The following is a 21,113-nucleotide window of genomic DNA, read 5'->3' on the forward strand; positions in this document are numbered from 1 at the left end:
TATAAACTTACTTATGTAAAAGTTCAGTTTATTTTAGTAAAAATCTATTTAAAACTAAAACCGTCAAGTGTTCACTCTCAAGTTGATATATGATGTATGAATTGACAAATAGAGACGTAACAATATTAGTTTCATTAATAGGTAAAATAAAACAATTAATGATTTATTGTTTAAGATGCAAAATGTTAAGTAATTGTAATAAATATACAAAAAGTAAAACATGATGTTCCTTCATTGAAATAAACATAATAATATAAAATACTTTTATCTTTTAATCATTATACTATACAGTGGCACAAATCCCTGGTTTAAAAGGGTTAGCACTTGAGCTGTCCTACTACGGTAGTATACGAATGAGACCGTTTTACCTTTTTAGCAACACGATTGAGAACGATTGTCGGCAGATCAAAGAAACAGTATTTCGTACTGTACGGGCGGAGGCTTTCAAGCAATATGAAAGGTTCCCCAACACCTAACGCTCTAAAAGGAGTGGACTGTATAACGAGGAACTCTGCTTACACACAACCATACATGTAAACGGAGGGTTCGCCTGCGATAAACAAGGGGTTGAGTGAAGCAATTAACAGTCTTGGGGCACCGAAATTATAAAATAATAAATCACAATATATAGTAACAAAATATATAATATAGTATATTAATATGATTATTAACGGGGTAATTATAAATATGACATAGACTACTCGTGCTATCCAATAATAATTAACTAACAATGGTTAGCATATGATGATGATACCAATAACAATTTAACTCAATATGAGTATGGTTAATTAACTAATTTAACATAATATAATACAATAAGACTCACGGTACTGTGGAGTGCGGAAACTGGATAGCTGCACACTATAATTGCTACTATTTGCCTATATAGCTTACAGTAGTAAGTGCGGCACTTGAGGACACTTATTTTTTTATCAACATTAAAAATCATAAAAAAAAACCATAAAAAACATAAACATTAAAAAAACCGACCTTATATTTTTATGTTAAAAATTACAAAAAATCTAGACTTATCTGTTAAAATTACAAAAAATATAAACTATTTTTAAATGAATCTAAATTTATATTTTACCTATTAAACAATACAAAAAACATCATACATACAGGTATAATAATGATAACAGTAATTCTTCTTCATAAAATGTACCCTCTATATATCATAAATTTTATAATAAGCAACATTTGATATAAAAACTTTTTCAATTGTAAATATTTCCTTAGACCAATTTTTTTTAAATTTATTTCTGTATACATCAATTATTGATGATAATCTAACTCTATCATTTATCTCAAATTTAGGTATAGAATTACTAATATCATAGCTATAAACGCTATTAAGTAAATCATACTCATTATTCTTATTAACTTCAACAGGTTTCATTTTTATTGTTCTATTATATGTCTTAATAATCTTCGGCAATCCATACATTATTTAAATAAAGTAGTTTCTTTAATTTATCACCTAATGTACGGTTAAAACGTTCGATCATAGAAAACTTTTTATCAGTACCAGTACTATACATTGTTATGTTATATTTGTTTAGTAATTGTTTTAAATCTTTATTATAAAATTATTTTCCTTTATCAACATGTAATTCTTTTGGTACAATATATTGTACTCTCGTGTGAGTAGAGTGTACTCGTAAAAAAGAAAGTCCATAATGTGTTTTGTTCGTTTGTTATTGGTATATTTTAAATAAAAGTGAGTTATAACTAGAGCAAGGACTTTCATGCATTTGCATATTTTTTCTGGTTAACTTTATTGTATGCTTGTTAAATAAAAAATACATTTCATAACGTTTATGATGAAATACTCAAAGTTTTTAGTGCATATTTTTGCATATTTGGACATTTTTTGGATTAAGGGGCATATTTTTGATTATAAGAGCATATTTTAAGCTTTTAGTGCATATTTTGATGGTTTGTCAAAAATCAAGCTCTTTGGTGAATATTTTTCATGAACTAAGGTTAACAAATATGCACCGATCACGTCAGTGGACGTCGAACGAAGTTTTTCGCTATATAAGAACCTGCTGACAGATAAAAGACGTTCTCTGCTATTTGAAAATATCAAAGAAATGTTAATAATTCAGTGCAATTCTAATTTAGGTAAGGTAAATATTTGAGAATAATTCATCAATTATTTTAAAATACCTTTTTTGTTTTATTAGGTGCAGAATAATAATTAAAAAGAACATTCATCAATCATTCAAAACAGATTCCAAATCAATTTAATAAATAATAATATAAATCTAGTTAAAACTTATATAGAATAATAATAAAATTAATTTTTTAAGGGCATATTTAACCGCATATTTTTAATTTTTTGATGCATAAGTGCATATTTTTAAATGCATATTTGATGATTTTTTAGTGCATGAAAGTCCTTGCTCTAGTTATAACTTATAAATAAATGTAACTCTACTTATTGAGTGTGTGTGTGTGTGTGTGTGTGTGTGAACTATTTACCTAAACAACATTCAAATACGGAATATTCAATTGTATATTGTTTTGAGCAGTAGAACAAAACGGAAGAACGTTTAATTGGTGTATTCATAAATATACATATTTATAATCTTTATATTAATTCATCTATGTGTTCATTGGTCATATAATAAACGGTCAATTTGGAATTGTAAAGCAGTAAAACAACACAAATAAGAGGATAAATGTTAAAAAGTCCCAGTAAAAATGAAATGAAACTGACAGGTATTGTTGCTGTATACTGAACAATAATTATTGCAAAACGGACAAATCATTACAGTTATTATTAAAGCTTGAATAAAATGCAAGAACTTTATGCTGCCGTGGTAATACGTCATATATAATTCTATAAACATATAATAATATGTCACCGTTACCGAGTGAGGCAAAGTATAAAATTAAAACAAAATTACGTAAAAAAAAATGCAAAATATGAACCGGCCGCACGATTATCGTTGCCGCCGTCAAAACCGGCGCTCACGGATTCGATCTACACACCTACAGCTAACTATGCCTAACGCCTGAGGGGACCGGCGGCTTCAAAAAGACGTCCGCCGAGCGATCAGCACACGGACGGCGTTTAAAAAGTCGAAACCAATCGAAAACGACGGTAAAAAGGGAGAAATAACGGGCGACCAAACGACTCGAGGCGGCACCGTTTGCCGTCGAACCGATCGAGACGCGGACCTCGGACGACGGGACACGAACGAAAACCGAACGGGGTCTAGGAGGCGCGATAAAAGGGCAAAAGAAGTCGAAGGAGTGAAAAAAAACGCGACGTTTTTGAAAAAACGCGGACGACGCGATAAGGACTGCGGGCCGAGATAACGATGGTAGGCCGAGGACGACGTATAAACGGTACGGTTCCCCAAGGACGTCGTAAGAGCCGGCACGGGGAGCGCCACCGTCTTAGCCGTGCCAGTGCGTTGCGCATTAGCCCTCTGATAGGTTACAAACGAAATGATGCACAATAACCACGTTTTTGCTGGCTGGTAACAAGACTACAAAAGCAACTAGAACAAGTAACCACATTACGCCATTACGACAATCGGTTTGTCTTTCTCGACTGTTCAGTGTTCACTTATGCAATCTCATTTGGTATGTCGTGTTTCGTGTAGACGTGTAGTCTGTACTTTTCTTTCTAACTGACAACAGTTTTGACATAGATTTATAGCTAAGAAGATTTTAGTAAACAGTATTCTCTCATAACGATTGTAAAATCAAATTATAAGTTTTTAAACTGAATAAAATAAAATATATGTAGTGTTCCTATTCCATTCAAATTTCATCTTCGGTTTCGGTGAGTGACAAAAAATATAATCAAATAATATTTAACTTTAATACATATTTTCTTACGATGAGTATCTAGTCATATTTAACTGGAAATTAACAATTCTATATAACTAATGTTTGGTTGTTGTTACACATTGTATACGTAGACTAATATATACTATTTTAGGTAGGTAAATAAATAACGATAAATCCAACTAAACATAGTTTTATAAATTAGGTAGTTAGGTATAATAATTTAGAACAAATTTGTTATTGATAGAAGATGAATAAATTAAAATAATTTTAGATTTTTCTTATTTAATTAATAAACATGGTTTTTGCTATCTATTTTGTTTTGAATCAAGTCTCATATATTATAACATTGTATACTGGTTACACAACTGATACATAAAATACTATGAATTTGTGTCCCCTTTCATAATGTACCGTTTAATGCAAGCAGATAGCTATCAGTTGTCACTAATTTTTTTCCACGGTTGTTTACCCTCAACCATGGTTATTCCTATTAAATATTAAAACAATTAAAGATAAATTAATGATACGTATATAGATATAACTACCTGAAATGTTTAAAATTTTTCCACCTGGAGCGATTAGTTGAGTTTTAAATGCCTTATCATGACCAATCGAGGAGGGCCATTTTTTTCGACTAGTTGTATTATCACATATCAGTATATCTTTATTAATACTTATAACTCATAAACTACTTATGAACAATTTAATTTTAATATATCTAAGTAGGTACATAGTACAAAGTATATCGAATAAGGAGTGTCATTAAAAATTATTAATATGTATAATCTATTTAGAAAAAATCTTTTTTGTTTTAACTTAAAATTATGTAAAAACAGGGTTTGGAATGAATGCATTTTCAATGAATGCAATTCATGAGTACATTCAATTTTTACATTATGAATTATGATTGTGAATCGGGTTGTGAATGCATTTATTTCTCAAACAAATATGAATGGAAATTGAATGTAATTATGCATTCTTTTTCTAATCACATAGAAAATATATTAATATTATATTTTTAATACCAAAAAATAGTTTTTACTAGAGTCTATCTACTATCTACATAATCTGCGGCAAGATTAGAATATTATCGTCTCAGTTTCAACCACAATAACAAATAATTATTATTTTTAATATTTTATTTATTTATATATATATATATATATATATATACAATATTATATAATATTGTTAATGCAGTTAATGCAGTTAATGTTTAAAATGTGTGTTATTTCAATTTGATATACCTACCTCGTTTATTGATATGGTTCATGCAATATATAAAATGCCTCGTTAAACACAAAAAATAAATTAATATATTAGGTTTTATTCAAATAAAATAAAACATTTTTTTACACGAAAGTGGTTAAGAATGCATTCTTTTAATGAAATGCAAGTATGAATGCATTCTTTTTGCAAAATTGAATGTTGAGTGCTAATACATTCAATTTTAAGCTCTATGAATGTGAATGTGAATGCATTTATTTTTTGAATGAATGTTCCAAACCCTGTGTAAAAACAAACTATATCAAACTAAACTTTGATATTTGTCTGATGTTATATATGTTATATTTATCTCTGTATATATTCTTTTCAGACTGGCCATTAAAATCGTTGTTGGGTTAAGTTACGTAATTTACACTAATCTGTAGTTACTGATCATTGTCAATCGGTTGTACCGGCATGGCGGCATTATCAGGTCGGAGGAGTTTATTATTATCATTGTTGTATATTTCAATATATTTTGTATTTTTAGTCAATTGCATTGAGCGTACTATATGTCATTACTGGTTTCGTTATTATTACGTATTTGTATATATAAGTATTGAGCACTATCCCACCAACATATTAAATTGTAATGTTAAAATTTGCAATTTATGAAGATTTCTTGTTTCTAATGCTTTTATGTATGTGTTGGTGTGATATAAGCTACTTTTATATTTTAAACAATATTAATTAATTTTAACTATGCACTTAATTTTTAAAATATAATACTGGATTCAATTAAATTTTTTTTTTTTCAGTAAAAGTCTTCAGTTGCTCAATTTGCAATGAACCTTTAGGAGATACTCCATTCTCTACACTATGTGGACACATGTTCCACTATAATTGTATTTCTCAATGGCTGTTTCGGTAAAACATATATTTTAATACTGTTTAATATAAAATTATTGTTAGATTAAATAATTAAATTTTTTATGTTATTTTATTTCCAAAGGTCAGGATCAGAAATATGTCCAAATTGTAGAACCCATGTACCAAGATTCAGTTTACTCCAACTTTTTCCATCTGAAGATGATAAGTTTTGGGTAAAAACCAAAGAAGAACTGGAATTGTTACAGTAAATATTTGTATACGTACAAAGAATATCATACAAAAAATGAATTTAATTAATTTAAAAATGATTAAAAAATAAGTTATTTAATACTTGTTTGTGGTTCCAAAACCTTCTTATATAATTACTGATTTTGGTTGCCAAGCATATATCTGTTAACAAACATATTTATATAGAACTATTGGATTTTTAGTGATCTAAGTCAATATATGTTTTCGTTAGCCAATTTGAACAAAACATACATTTCTTTCATTGTTTCAACTTGGATATTAATGAACAATACTTATCTAGATCACAATAATTTTGATTTAAAACAAAACTTATATAAAATAGATGTGTTTCAATTTTTAATAAAAACACTGTCAATATATCTAATTTAAAAGCTTTTAATTAAATTAATAACAAATTTGTTCATCTATGTATATTAACTGAAGTCTGACATCTTGATAGACTTACAACATTTAAATTAAATATATATATGAAGTATATTACTTTGTAAGAAATTAAACTTTATAGAAAAGTGATTAAAATGTCATTCTTAATTTTATCTAATAAACTCAATAATTAAGGATTATTAAAAACGAAAAGTATTAAATACATAATTAAACAAAAATGTATTACAGGCATTGCAGCAATAAATTATTAGGAATTAATAACATGTGTTTAATGATTTTGATTCATAGAACAGAAATTCTAAAATACTACTTTTCAAATGTCAATAATTAATTTGTATAATTCTATAATAAATTTTCTTTTAGGAAGAAATTAAAAAGTGTCAGGATGTGTAATGCAGATTATAAAAACAAAATGAATAATCTCACATTAAAACTAAATGCTGCTGAAGAGAACTTAGATAAAAGCAATAAAGAATTTAATGATATTAATACCAAATATTCAAATCACTGTAATAATTGTGTTAATCTCATTGCAAAAGTAGATAAAGAGTAAGTAATCTTGTTAGTTATCAAACAATGACATTTTTAAATATCCATAATTTATTATTTGTATACATAACAGGACATTAGATTGCAAATATAATCAAGAGAAATCAACAAGAATATTATTACAGAAAGAATGTTATGAATACCATTCTATCGTTTCAGCAGAGCTTAAGTAATTATATATGTTTTTGTTGATTCTGTGTATTTTAGTGTAAATTGAGTATTGAAATATTTATTAATTTCTTATTTTTTACTAATTAGGGAGTTACAATCTGAAATAGAAAATTTAAAATCGGAAAAGAATTATTTTCAAAAAAAATGTAATGATCTTGAACTATCAAGTACATCATCAAAGGTATATATTTTTATATTTCTTGTTTGTATTATGTTCTCATATGATGAACAATTATTATAGTGTTATGTGATATATAATATATTAATATATATGTTTTGACTTAAATTTGAATTTTGAGAGTTTTTATAAGGCAAACAAAAACACAATTTATTTATATTCAAGTACTTCGACATACGTACTTAAGTAGTTCAAATTAAAGGTCATTCAGTAAAATGATTTAATATTATTTGCTCATCTTGTTCATTTGAATAATTTTAGATACTTACTAGAAGCATAAGCACACTTTCACGTCAAATACAGTCTTCGGCTCAACGTAAGATAATATTATTAAAAAAATATTCTACAGTAAAAACAATAACATTATAAGCTTAATAAGTAAACTTAAATAATATTACATTTATTATTAAAATATTAAGCAAATAGATAGTAGCTTTGTTCTATTCTATATTTTTTTAGCATATGTTATGAACTAGAATCTAAATGATGGAATGATAATCCAAATAAAATGATTCCCAGCATCTCATGTGCAATATGTTTTATCACCTGGATATAACAATTTGATTCTTTGGGTCCTTTGGAAATCGTTTTAAGCTGATTATACTTTAATTAAAATCAATAAAACTTAAATTATTTTATTTTTGTATAAAAATATATAATTGATGTAAAGTAAACAAATTTTGTATAAAATACGTTTTTTCGGTGCGTTAAATTTATAATGGCTTATAATATATTCAATTTCTAGACATTGACAAAATTCACAATTTACGAATTATTTCAAGTAATCGTAAAACTTTGAAATTCAAGTGATATATAAAATTAAATAGTATATTATACCAGCAAATTATTTTTTTCTGATTAAGTAGGAAAATTTGTGGGGAATCTTTATTAAAATGTCTAATGTTTGATATCAGAAGAAATACTTTTATGAACTTCCAAATGAAGAATAGTTTGCATATTTTTACGATTTATAGTTTACCTTTATGCTGGCTTTTCGCATTCACTACCTTTAATTTTTAAGTTCTATTACTGCTTGTAAAATATATGTCCCCTTAATAGTTAACAAAATACAATATTATTAATAATATATATTATTGTAATATTACTATGAAGTATAAAGTATTATTTTTTTCAATTTTCAGCATCTCCTGATGGCTTTCTATCGAACTGTCATTTTTGGATTGTCAATGAACTTGAAAAAGTATCAGGAGCGACCAATCACATACACTTCAATGAACAACGTGTTTTAGAGCACGGTGGAACTGTTGCATATCATTATACAAATATGGTTACACATGTCATTGGCGTTTCTCGGAAAAATTCAGATGTTCTTAGAGTAAAAATAATATTTTTATATCTTATTTAAATGTAATAACTGATTGACATATTAATTTTTCAGGGTTTAAAAGAACGTAAAAAATGTGCAACTGATTACTGGCTCAGTGATGTTATAAGTGAAAGAAAAATGATAAAACCATGGTTACCTCATCATTTTCCAATTCCATACTGGTAAAATATTTTTTGTTAATTTCCTCGTATATATTTATAAATGTGTAATCAAACCTGTGTTTAACAAAACTTTGCAAGAAAAAAAAGATTTTATGGAACTATGAAATTTTCATTCAAAAACGTTTTTATTTAAACAATTAATTTTGTTTTACTTTTTTCAAACAAATGTAAAAACTTTTATTATTTATAGGATTTACCCTCATCAAGAGTATGAATTGTATGCTATCATGCCTTGTCAAATTTTATTTAAATTGAATTTTAACAATTGCTCATAATAAAAATTATTGCCAATGATAATAAGAAATATTAAGATTATAAGAACTTAAACATTTTCTTGCATAAGCTAAATTAAAAAAAAAAAATAATAAATATTTTTTATTATTATGTTTCAGTGAAGATAATTTGCCTTTTGCAAATAAAGAAATAGCTATTTTGAATTTTGACAAAAACGAGTATATTAAAATTAAAGTGATGGCTGAATGCTTAGGTGCTATGGTTATCAATAAAATTTCCCGTAGTACAGACATGGTAATTACTCTGAAGTAAGGATTTATTATTATTATTATTATATTTATATACTTTAAAGGTCATGATATTATATTGTAATATAGGTATAGGTATTAAAAATAGTATCAAATGTATTTCAAAACAAAAATAAATGTCGAGATGTTATATTTATGAGATAAATAAACATTATATGTAGTGATGGGTCAAACTGAATTCTTAAAGCATTGCAAATCAGAACTATAATTACTTATAAATTATTTAAACTAACCCAAACCAAACTATAAACAATTTTAATTGAATTCAAATTTAAACTTCATTTCATTTTAATTTATCATACCTAATTGCAATAATATAAAATAAATGTCAATAGTTTAATATTATCATGATATTTAGATTTTAATTAGGTACTATAAATAGAGAAAATTAATTTCATGTATTGTTTTACTCAGAATAATTTCAAATTTGATTACTTAACAGTAAAAGATACTTAATAGTTCAGTTCGTAATTTTTTTACACACAGTTTGAATTTCAAAACAAACCAAACGTGAAGGGATTGGTTTGGTTTGAGATTTAATCAGTTTGACTGGTAATATAAATATGATTGTTTTGAAGATTGTCTATGACCTAATTGTATTTTATTTAAACATCAAGTAATATAATATTTGATGGAAAAAACTTTGTCAATGTTAATAAAAAAAAATAAAGTAATTTAAATTTAAAGCTTAAAGTAGGAGCACAATTTAAATGTGTTTATGTTAAAAATGATGTTTTTCATAAAATGTTTAATATTAAGTCCTTAATACAGTGAAAAACTAAAAAACTCCAAATGAAATTCAGCATCATGTGCTCTCATCATACTTGAACATACTGTTTACCACGAACTAAGATACACAGGACTGGAAACGAATGTTGATACAATTACACCTTAATATTTAGATTGTGAGGGGAACGAGGGAATTTCGGTTCTAATCAACACTAGCACTCAACTCTAGGCTGTCGGCCGCTATCCGAGTGAATAATTATTATTTAATATTTATTAATTATTATTGATTTTGATATTTCTCATTTATGCATTTAAACCAAAAAGTTTTGAAAAATAGATTCGTTAAGGTCAAAAAATTATCAAAGCAACTGGTAAGTAGCAACCCAAACATAATATAATAAAAAAAATACACAATATAATACGTGTAACGTGTAAAAAAAAATTAAATATTTGAGATGTTCTTTTTTATATTTTTGAATGTAGGACGTAGGTATCATGATTTCAAAATATTATTATATAATATAGATATTTACTATAATTTGTAATAATGTATTGTATAATTGTATTTAGTTGATAACATAATATCACAGATTATATAAAAATATAATATAATCTGTGATATTATTATGGAAATAAGACATAACATAAAAATCTAACACGGACTAAGATCTTAGTCTGCGGTGTCTAATATCTATTATATAGGAAGCATTTAAAAAATAAAAAATTAGTAGAACCTATTACCTATAATTTATAAAGTACCTAATATCTATGTAGTAACAAGTTTAGATAACTTTTTTTGTAATTTTCTTTTTTAATTGTTTGTTTTGTGACAAAGTAAACTGTTTCGTTCTCATAGTGATGTAGTATTGGTAAATATTAGTCATTATTTCTGTTTCAAACAGACACAATTATTATGAATTATAATTATAATATGTTAAGTAGGTATTAAATGTATGATAATATATTATAGGTAATATTGTATAATTATATATTTTCAAAGTATGAAAAAGGCGGGAAATTAAGCTCCTATTAATATTGATTAGCATGCTGATTTATTAATTTCTTGTTTTGGATACCTAGATGACGCTAGTAATGACAAGAACTCAAATCCCCCGTACCCCGCTCATTGTATACATTTTATTTATTTATTATTTTTATTATTTTTTTGTTTTTGGCCTTTAAGACCATCTTGCCAAAGAACATATCATCCCCCCATTGTATACATAAAGGAGGATTTACCTCTCACAACCCCCCCAACCTGTTTGTTTCCAGTCCTGTATATCTTAGTTCATACTGTTTACACAGGGATTCATATTTTACCAGCAGACAATTTAGATAATAATAAATAATTTACTTCTAATGTATATTTTATCTTAAAATCTTACAAGTTGCATACCTTTTGTATATTTTTTATTTCCAATATTTTTATGATATAAATATAATTTAATTTTTAATTTTTATTAAGTAGTTGTTGGGTGGGACCTTAATGTCAATTATGCAGAAATAAAAACCATCCCGAGAGAATGTACTTCATAATATTATTAAGCTCTTGAGTACTTGTATTAGAAAAATATAATTATATAAACTAACGTGGATGTCAAATGCGTTTGATAGAAAATTAGGTGTTCTTTTAATGTGTAATCTACCAGATTTTTTCTGTCTATAACTAACATTAAAAATGTTAATAGAAGATTCTCCCTCTCCGCGTTTTATAAATTTAACAATAAATTAGTTTATCTAAAAGTTACATTATTTACAGCCTTGAGATATTTTAAATTTTAGATTATTTATTTGATTTATTGTAGATTTATAGAGGAACACAACTCAGGATTGTTTTACCTATGCAATTAATAACTTTCATTTAGTATCATAGAATTTAATTATAACACGTCCAATACAAACTATCGCCTATAAACTTATTTATTTTCATTTCTTCAATAATCATTGATTTTTTTTCAATGCAGCTATTTACCACAAACTTGTTTCATAAAAGAGGGCGATATAAAATATTTTGATTTTCAGGGTAGTGACAGTCTTTAAAAGATTGAGAGACATTGTTGTAAATGGTTTCCACCGTGTCCTATAAATATAAATTGTCTTACAGTATTATTAAATTAAAATTGTATAATTTTCTTCCAAATAATTAAAGTTACTTGCATTTATTATTATAGATTAGAAGGTGGAATGATAAAAAAAGCTTTAGCATTAAAGTTACCAGTGGTTAATGCTCAATGGATAACTGATGTATTTCTTAGTGAAAAAATTGGTTTACAAGATTTTAAACATAAAAAATACCAACAGTTTGATTTGTGCAAGTCATATTTAATGGATTACAATATGGTATCAAGTATAATGGGTATGCTAATCAGTTTTTATGAATTGACAAATTATACATTGAAATTTTAGTTTTACAAATATTGTTCTTCTTAATTGTTCAAAATCAATAATTCATAACTATTTTTATTAAGTGGCTTGATAAAAATGAAAAATTGTGATAAATCGTGATTATGAAATTCCATTTTTTTTTCAGAGGCTTGGGAAAAGCATTTAAATGTTTCTAGGTTACAATTTTCAACTAAAAAAGTTTATAGTAAATCTACTCTTGCAAATAATAAAAGGAAAGCATGTGTTGTACAAGAAGTTTTAGAATCTGTTGATAATGATGATAATGACGGTATCACTTCTGTTGCAACCACATCCACTGAAACTAAACCACATATTAAATTTTCTAAAAAATCAATTAGGCAACCTAAAGACATGAAAAAGGTATTTTGTCATATTATTTTTTATTTTATAATTAAATTTTTTACTATACGTATTAAAAGGTTAAAATCAATTTTGCAGGGGAACAAAAACAAATAACAATTTATAATAAAGAACTCAAATGAATTTTCTATGTAACTTTACAACAGATTACTTGAAAGTAAATATCGAAATACTTTCATCCATTCTTAATATTTTTATGATAAATATATGATTTTAAATAGTTAATGTAGTGAACAAATTGAAAATTCAGTTTTAAAAAACCATCTGTTGCGTCATTATCTTAAATTTGTGTAATTTTTATGACATTTTTGTACTTTTATATATATATAATTATAATATTGTATAAGTTTATATTAATTTTAAATCTTGTAATTTAATTTTTTTTTAATTCTTCAATATGATAATGTACTCTTATGAGTTGTTTGTTTGGAGCCCACCCAAAATACTTGAAATTATATAAATGCATTAAAGTCATGAAAATGTGTAAATTATTTTCTAATGGTAATTTTATAAATACCTATCTTATTTTAACTTCTATTAGGTTTGAAATATTAATACATGATACATTATGAGTTTTATTTATTAAAAATAAATTAAGACACATAAAGGCAGGTCATATCTCAACTCATAGTTTTAGGCAGCAATATTCTGGCCCTAACACCACTCACCATCTCAATTACTTTATAAACTTACTTATGTAAAAGTTCAGTTTATTTTAGTAAAAATCTATTTAAAACTAAAACCGTCAAGTGTTCACTCTCAAGTTGATATATTATGATGTATGAATTGACAAATAGAGACGTAACAATATTAGTTTCATTAATAGGTAAAATAAAACAATTAATGATTTATTGTTTAAGATGCAAAATGTTAAGTAATTGTAATAAATATACAAAAAGTAAAACATGATGTTCCTTCTTTGAAATAAACATAATAATATAAAATACTTTTATCTTTTAATCATTATACTATAAAGTTGCACAAATCCCTGGTTTAAAAGGGTTAGCACTTGAGCTGTCCTACTACGGTAGTATACGAATGAGACCGTTTTACCTTTTTAACAACATGATTGAGAACGATTGTCGGCAGATCAAAGAAACAGTATTTCGTACTGTACGGGCGGAGGCTTTCAAGCAATATGAAAGGTTCCCCAACACCTAACGCTCTAAAAGGAGTGGACTGTATAACGAGGAACTCTGCTAACACACAACCATACATGTAACGGAGGGTTCGCCTGCGATGAACAAGGGGTTGAGTGAAGCAATTAACAGTCTTGGGGCACCGAAATTATAAAATAATAAATCACAATATATAGTAACAAAATATATAATATAGTATATTAATATGATTATTAACGGGGTAATTATAAATATGACATAGACTACTCGTGCTATCCAATAATAATTAACTAACAATGGTTAGCATATGATGATACCAATAACAATTTAACTCAATATGAGTATGGTTAATTAACTAATTTAATATAATATAATACAATAAGACTCACGGTACTGTGGAGTGCGGAAACTGGCCAGCTGCACACTATAATTGCTACTATTTGCCTATATAGCTTACAGTAGTAAGTGCGGCACTTGAGGACACTTATTTTTTTATCAACATTAAAAACCATAAAAAACATAAACATTAAAAAAACCGACCTTATATTTTTATGTTAAAAATTACAAAAAATCTAGACATCTGTTAAAATTACAAAAAATATAAACTATTTTTAAATGAATCTAAATTTATATTTTACCTATTAAACAATACAAAAAACATCATACATACAGGTATAATAATGATAACAGTAATTCTTCTTCATAAAATGTACCCTCTATATCATAAATTTTATAATAAGCAACATTTGATATAAAAACTTTTTCAATCGTAAATATTTCCTTAGACCAATTTGTTTTTAATTTATTTCTATATACATCAATTATTGATGATAATCTAACTCTATCATTTATCTCAAATTTAGGTATAGAATTACTAATATCATAGCTATAAACGCTATTAAGTAAATCATACTCTTTATTCTTATTAACTTTAACAGGTTTCATTTTTATTGTTCTATTATATGTCTTAATAATCTTCGGCAATCCATACATTATTTAAATAAAGTAGTTTCTTTAATTTATCACCTAATGTACGGTTAAAACGTTCGATCATAGAAAACTTTTTATCAGTACCAGTACTATACATTGTTATGTTATATTTGTTTAGTAATTGTTTTAAATCTTTATTATAAAATTATTTTCCTTTATCAACATGTAATTCTTTTGGTACAATATATTGTACTCTCATGTGAGTAGAGTGTACTCGTAAGAAAGAAAGTCCATAATGTGTTTTGTTCGTTTGTTATTGGTATATTTTAAATAAAAGTGAGTTATAACTTATAAATAAATGTAACTATACTTATTGAGTGTGGGTGTGTGTGTGTGTGAACTATTTACCTAAACAACATTCAAATACGGAATATTCAATTGTATTGTTTTGAGCAGTAGAACAAAACGGAAGAACGTTTAATTGGTGTATTCATAAATATACATATCTATAATCTTTATATTAATTCATCTATGTGTTCATTGGTCATATAATAAACGGTCAATTTGGAATTGTAAAGCAGTAAAACAACACAAATAAGAGGATAAATGTTAAAAAGTCCCAGTAAAAATGAAATGAAACTGACAGGTATTGTTGCTGTATACTGAACAATAATTATTGCAAAACGGACAAATCATTACAGTTATTATTAAAGCTTGAATAAAATGCAAGAACTTTATGCTGCCGTGGTAATACGTCATATATGATTTTTACGTATGTTGTCAAAATTAAAATTTAAATGCTTGTAAAATTTAATTTATTGTAAACTCTTTTTATTATTAATATTAATTGTTTTGATACCTTATATATATTCTGTTTCACATTTACTCATTGTGCCTAAGGTATAGATTGTAAATTTCTTTTAAAAATACAAAAAAAAAAAAAAAATGCTTGTAAAAAAAAATATGTGAATATTCATTTCTTTTATTTTTCAACTGCTATTGTAAAAATATATTAGGAACCTTGTATTAAATTTTCAAATCTTAGAAATAAAAGGAAAATTTTTTATGAATTTCTATCTAAGATAATTTGAACATTGCCGTAATTTTTATGGATTTAGTCAAAATTTGAACTGTAAATGATTATAAAAAAAATTTGTGACTATATATTTCTTTTATTTTTCAACTGCTATTGTGAAAATATATTAGGAGCCTTGTATAAAATTTTCAAATCTTAGATATAAAAGAAAAATACTTTTTGAATTTCTAATTTAAAATAATTTGAGAATTTTCGTGATTTTTATGTATTTTGTCAAAATTCAAACTTTGAATGCATTTAAAAAATATTATTCATTTATATTTATTTTATTTTTCAACTGCTATTGTAAAAATATGATAGGAGACTTGTATTAAATTTTCAAATCTTAGATTTAAAAAGAAAAACTTTTATGAATTTCTATCTAAGATAATTTGAACATTGCCGTAATTTTTACGTATTTAGTCAAAATTTGAATTTTAAATGCTTATAAAAAAAATTTGTGACTACGCATTTCTTTTATTATTCAACTGCTATTGTAAAAATATGATAGGAGCCTTGTATTAAATTTTCAAATCTTAGATCAAAAAAGAAAAATTTTTATGAATTTTTCTATCTAAGATAATTTGAACATTGCCGTAATTTTTACGTATTAAGTCAATATTTGAACTTCAAATGCTAATAAAAAAAATTGTGCCTATGTATTTTTATAATTTTTTGATTACTATAAGAATAACTTATGAGGAACTTTGTATTCAATTTTCAAGTATTTTGATAGGGCCAAAAAAAATTTATCGACCCTTCCAAAAATATTTTCAGAAATATTGAAAATTTCAGTTGTCTATAAATATCTCAAAAAAAGTCAAAATATTTTGAAAATTAAATCATGTAAAGAAAATGCCAATCTTAATAACTGGTAAAATTTTCAAGTATCTAGGACTCATACTTTTTGAATAATAACAAATATTTAAAATCGTTTCAGGATAAATCGTTATCGTTACGCTATTTCGTAAAAATTTAAAATTCAAACGCACTTAAAATTTTTTCTATAATGATACTTCGAGTTTTCTCTATAGCTACTTGAAGGAAAACTTATGGAGAACTTAGTGTTGTATTTTTAATCCTTAGTTATAAACGCAAAAATTTTTATGATTTTTCAACTTCAAAATTACTTGCAAATTTTCACATTTTCGACAGATTTCGTAAAAATTTAAACTATAAATGCTTATAAAAAAAAATTGTGACTTACGATTTTTAATTTTTTTTAGCTACAATAAGAAAAACTCATAAGGAACCTTGTATTAAATTTTCAAGTTTTTTTGGTCGTCCAACATTTTTTTACCGACACTTCAAAAAAAAATTCTCAAAAAAAGTGTAAATTTCAGTGGTCTATAAATAACTCAAAAAATTTTGAAAATTAAACTGCATATAGAGAACACTAACATAAACATTTGGTGAAAATTTCAAGTATTTCAAGTGATTATTTTTTGAATTACAGCCATATAAAAAAATCGATTTGGTCGAAAACTGATTTTGCGTAAAAATTCCCGTTTTTCTGTCATTTTTTTTTTGTTTTTCTCGATTTTTTTGAAAACTGTTGGAAAATGTTTACTTTTGACCTCTATAATGCACCAAGGATCTTCAATTTTACATCGGAAACCACCCCCAAAGTTTGAAATCGAAGCATTATTTCAACTAGTTATGCTGTACACAGACACAAAAAAAAAAAACAAAAAAAAAAAAAAAACACACATCATTGTAAAATCAATACATTCATCACTTCGTTCAGAATCTAAAATAATGGCCAATAAGTATAGACCCCGAAAAATAGTCTAGTAATATAATATTTTTATTATTTTTTATTATTTTTATTATTATTAATTTTTATACATACATTTTATAATGACACACTTTAGTAAAATATTGTTTGTTTTTTTAATTTTTTAATTGAATTTTTAATTTTTATAATATACATAAATTTTATAATGACACACTTTAGTATAATATTGTCTGTTTATTTTTAATTTTTTAATTGAATTTTGAATTTTTATAATATACATAAATTTTATAATGACACACTTTAGTATAATATTATCTGTTTATTTTTAATTTTTAATTGAATTTTGAATTTTTATAATATACATAAATTTTATAATGACGCAATTAAGTAAAATATCGTCTGTTTTTTTTTTTAATCTAATTTTTTGTAACGATGTAAAATGTACAAATCATGAATTACGTACTTTAAATTATTAACATTTTGGTAACCAATACATTTTTGAAAAAAAACGATAAGGAGCCAATTCAAAGGTACTTATTTAGGGTAAAATATTGACTACCTGTATTGGGGAGCCAATTCAATTGCACCGCACACTTGACTATGAATTCGTGTAAATATAATTCATCATAATATTCATTAATAATTATATCATCACTATTTACAACACAATTTAAGACTTCGGTTTTAACATGTTCTTTGATAGACTGAAATCTACAGTACATCATGGAATTACTCGTGTTGGACTCGCATAGAAATTTATTTATCTCTTCTGAATAATCTTTGCCCTCGTCGTTTGATTCATTCGACAGTTGGTGGTTAATATTACACTTGTCTCTCATCATACTAATGGCATTTTTGGTTTCTCCTGTACCACACGGAGACAACAATATTAATGAAAATATTTTGAACCAATTTTCAATATCATCCAAACTCTTTGCGTTAAACAGTAAACATATCCAATCAATAACATTATTTTTTTTCGTTTTTTTAACACTCTTACTGTTGTTTGTCTCAGATTGAAAATATGTATAGACATGGTTAACTATGATTTTTGTATAATGATTCGCACATATGTTTATGATCGTGACATTAGACCCGTTATTGTTTTCAACCAATGCTCTGTAACACCAGTTAAGATAATCGAATATGGAGGTAAAACCATTCCAACCTATACACAAGGCATTCATTTGTGCATAACTGAAATCCGTCACTATGTTTGTGAATACGGGCCAAGTCAGTTTGTGTTTCAAAACAAATGCTTTAAAAGCATTCAACCATTGTGAAATTGCAACTATGTCGTGTGCTGAACTAATCATCTCAACAACGGGACACGTGACACTAGAGTTCCTGGGTAAAGGGACATTCACAACTAGAACATAGTAATTAACTCTTTTGCTGTTCTTGTCAATTTTCTTTACCAATGTACCAGTTGCATCTAAATAACCAGTTACTGAATTTTGACTTTTAATCAGTTTTCTTAGTATGTCTAACTGTTCTTTACTATAGCAATGCACTGAAGGTATACCGACATACTGTACAAAATTGTTTTCTTTATCGTTACACATCAATAAAATATCATGAAAATCATCTTTATCATAATCATCAGCAGTCAAGGCCTCTGATCTGATTTTTCTGACAACATCATCTGATTTAATGCCTTGCAAATTGCCACAATTCAACTGAGTGGGTGATGCCGAGTCAATAGTGTCTGACCTGAAGGAAAACGCTTTAGTTTTTTTTTAGTGCTTCTTTGCTCAAGTCACGCTGAAACCCTTTTACGTGATTTGTGAGACCAGTGTCATCTGGATTGTGATGATAATTCAAACCAGAACTATACACATTCGCCACTAACACTCCGTTTGCGGGCTGAACTTTAATCCTAAAAGTTTTACACCCCTCATGGCTACAATACATGTACACGTTGCAGTGATTTTTAAAATATCTGACCATTTTAGCATTAACAACGCATGTATTGTTCACAGTTCTTATGCGCTTCCTAAACATAATAGGATACTTAGTCTTGTCCAAACAGGTTTCACCTCTGAAATTTGTATAATTCATAAGAGACCATTCTTCAAATGAAAATTTAAAAGATCCTTCAAAACACTTAAAATCATGGTTGTCATATTGTTTTGGAAATTGATTTTTTGTTTCCAAAGGTAGAACAACACCAGACTTTACAGGCGTATTTTTATAGAAGGCATTCCTGAGGGGGCTTGGAACATGTTTTTTGTTAGTTATTTTACTCGGGGTAACAAAAACAGATTCATCGGTTATGTCTTCTGGTAGAATTGGAGTACTAATAGGTATTAGTGGATCTCTTTTAGTCTGAATGAAATCAATTTCTGACAATCCATTTGTATATTGCAATGAAACATTGTTAATTTGTAGAAGTTCAGACTCTGTGTGCACAGAGTAAGAAATACAATTTTCAAAAGTATCGTTATCATTACCAGAATTTTCATAAAAACAAAAACTATTGGAATCAATTTTTTCTGTGTTTTCCATCGGTAGACACGAAGGCAGATTGAGGTACTTTATACATTGTTTGTACACTTTATAACAATTGACTCTATTTGCCGTGACTTTAATGTGTTTACATATGTCAGATAGAATTTTATTATTGTAATTTACGAAATCGTCAGACTTGTAATTACAATGATCAATATAGTTTATTATTGCACTATTATTCATTTTTGATGTATTAACTACATTATCACATTTCATAGTTTCAATACACTTACGAAGAGATGAAGTTTTTCTGTTAATATAGCATTTACTATTGATTTTTTCAACTTGTGATCAATATTTTTCTTAAATACAATATTGCAAATATTACTTACACAACTGTCAGAAACTGAGACATTCCCAAAATTCAATTTTGAATATTCAGTTATTATATAAAGAGCTACCTCATTTAATTCATCTTTTAAACTCATTTTTAAACTTAATTGTTTACCTTCTGTGTCTGAAATAGTAATTCGTCGACACTTTTGTCGGAAACTTGTGTATGTCTGAAATAATTCAACGACACTATTGTATATCTTAGCCGTCTAAAATTAACTTTCTTAACCTTAGACAGCTACACCTAACCTAACTACACCTAACACTAAAAAAAAAAGAAAAGAAAAACAATGTTTAAAAAATGATCTAATAATAAAACAACACTATAAAAAATGAAAACTAAAAATAATAAAAACACAATTAAAACCAATAAAAAATGTAAATTTCTAACAATTTAATGTTTAGAATTAGCACTTTGCAGAAT

General features: G+C 26.2%; 1 protein-coding gene across 1 annotated transcript; it reads left to right on the plus strand.

Annotated features, from left to right (window-relative positions):
- The first annotated feature begins 3,470 nt into the window (after positions 1–3,470).
- Positions 3,471–13,250, plus strand: LOC149059813 (uncharacterized). Its single transcript, XM_089216137.1, has 15 exons — positions 3,471–3,600; positions 3,669–3,802; positions 5,408–5,509; positions 5,835–5,943; positions 6,029–6,151; positions 6,904–7,089; positions 7,163–7,258; positions 7,348–7,441; positions 7,700–7,754; positions 8,581–8,774; positions 8,838–8,947; positions 9,340–9,489; positions 12,390–12,574; positions 12,749–12,984; positions 13,063–13,250. Exons 3-15 carry the CDS (start codon positions 5,494–5,496, stop codon positions 13,078–13,080), a joined length of 1,572 nt encoding a protein of 523 aa, XP_089072263.1. The 5' UTR covers positions 3,471–3,600; positions 3,669–3,802; positions 5,408–5,493; the 3' UTR covers positions 13,081–13,250.
- The last annotated feature ends 7,863 nt before the right edge of the window (positions 13,251–21,113 follow it).

This window comes from Diuraphis noxia, unplaced genomic scaffold (assembly GCF_037042655.1).
Source record: "Diuraphis noxia isolate RWA-SAM2 unplaced genomic scaffold, SU_Dnox_SAM2 contig0001, whole genome shotgun sequence".
Taxonomy (NCBI): domain Eukaryota; kingdom Metazoa; phylum Arthropoda; class Insecta; order Hemiptera; family Aphididae; genus Diuraphis; species Diuraphis noxia.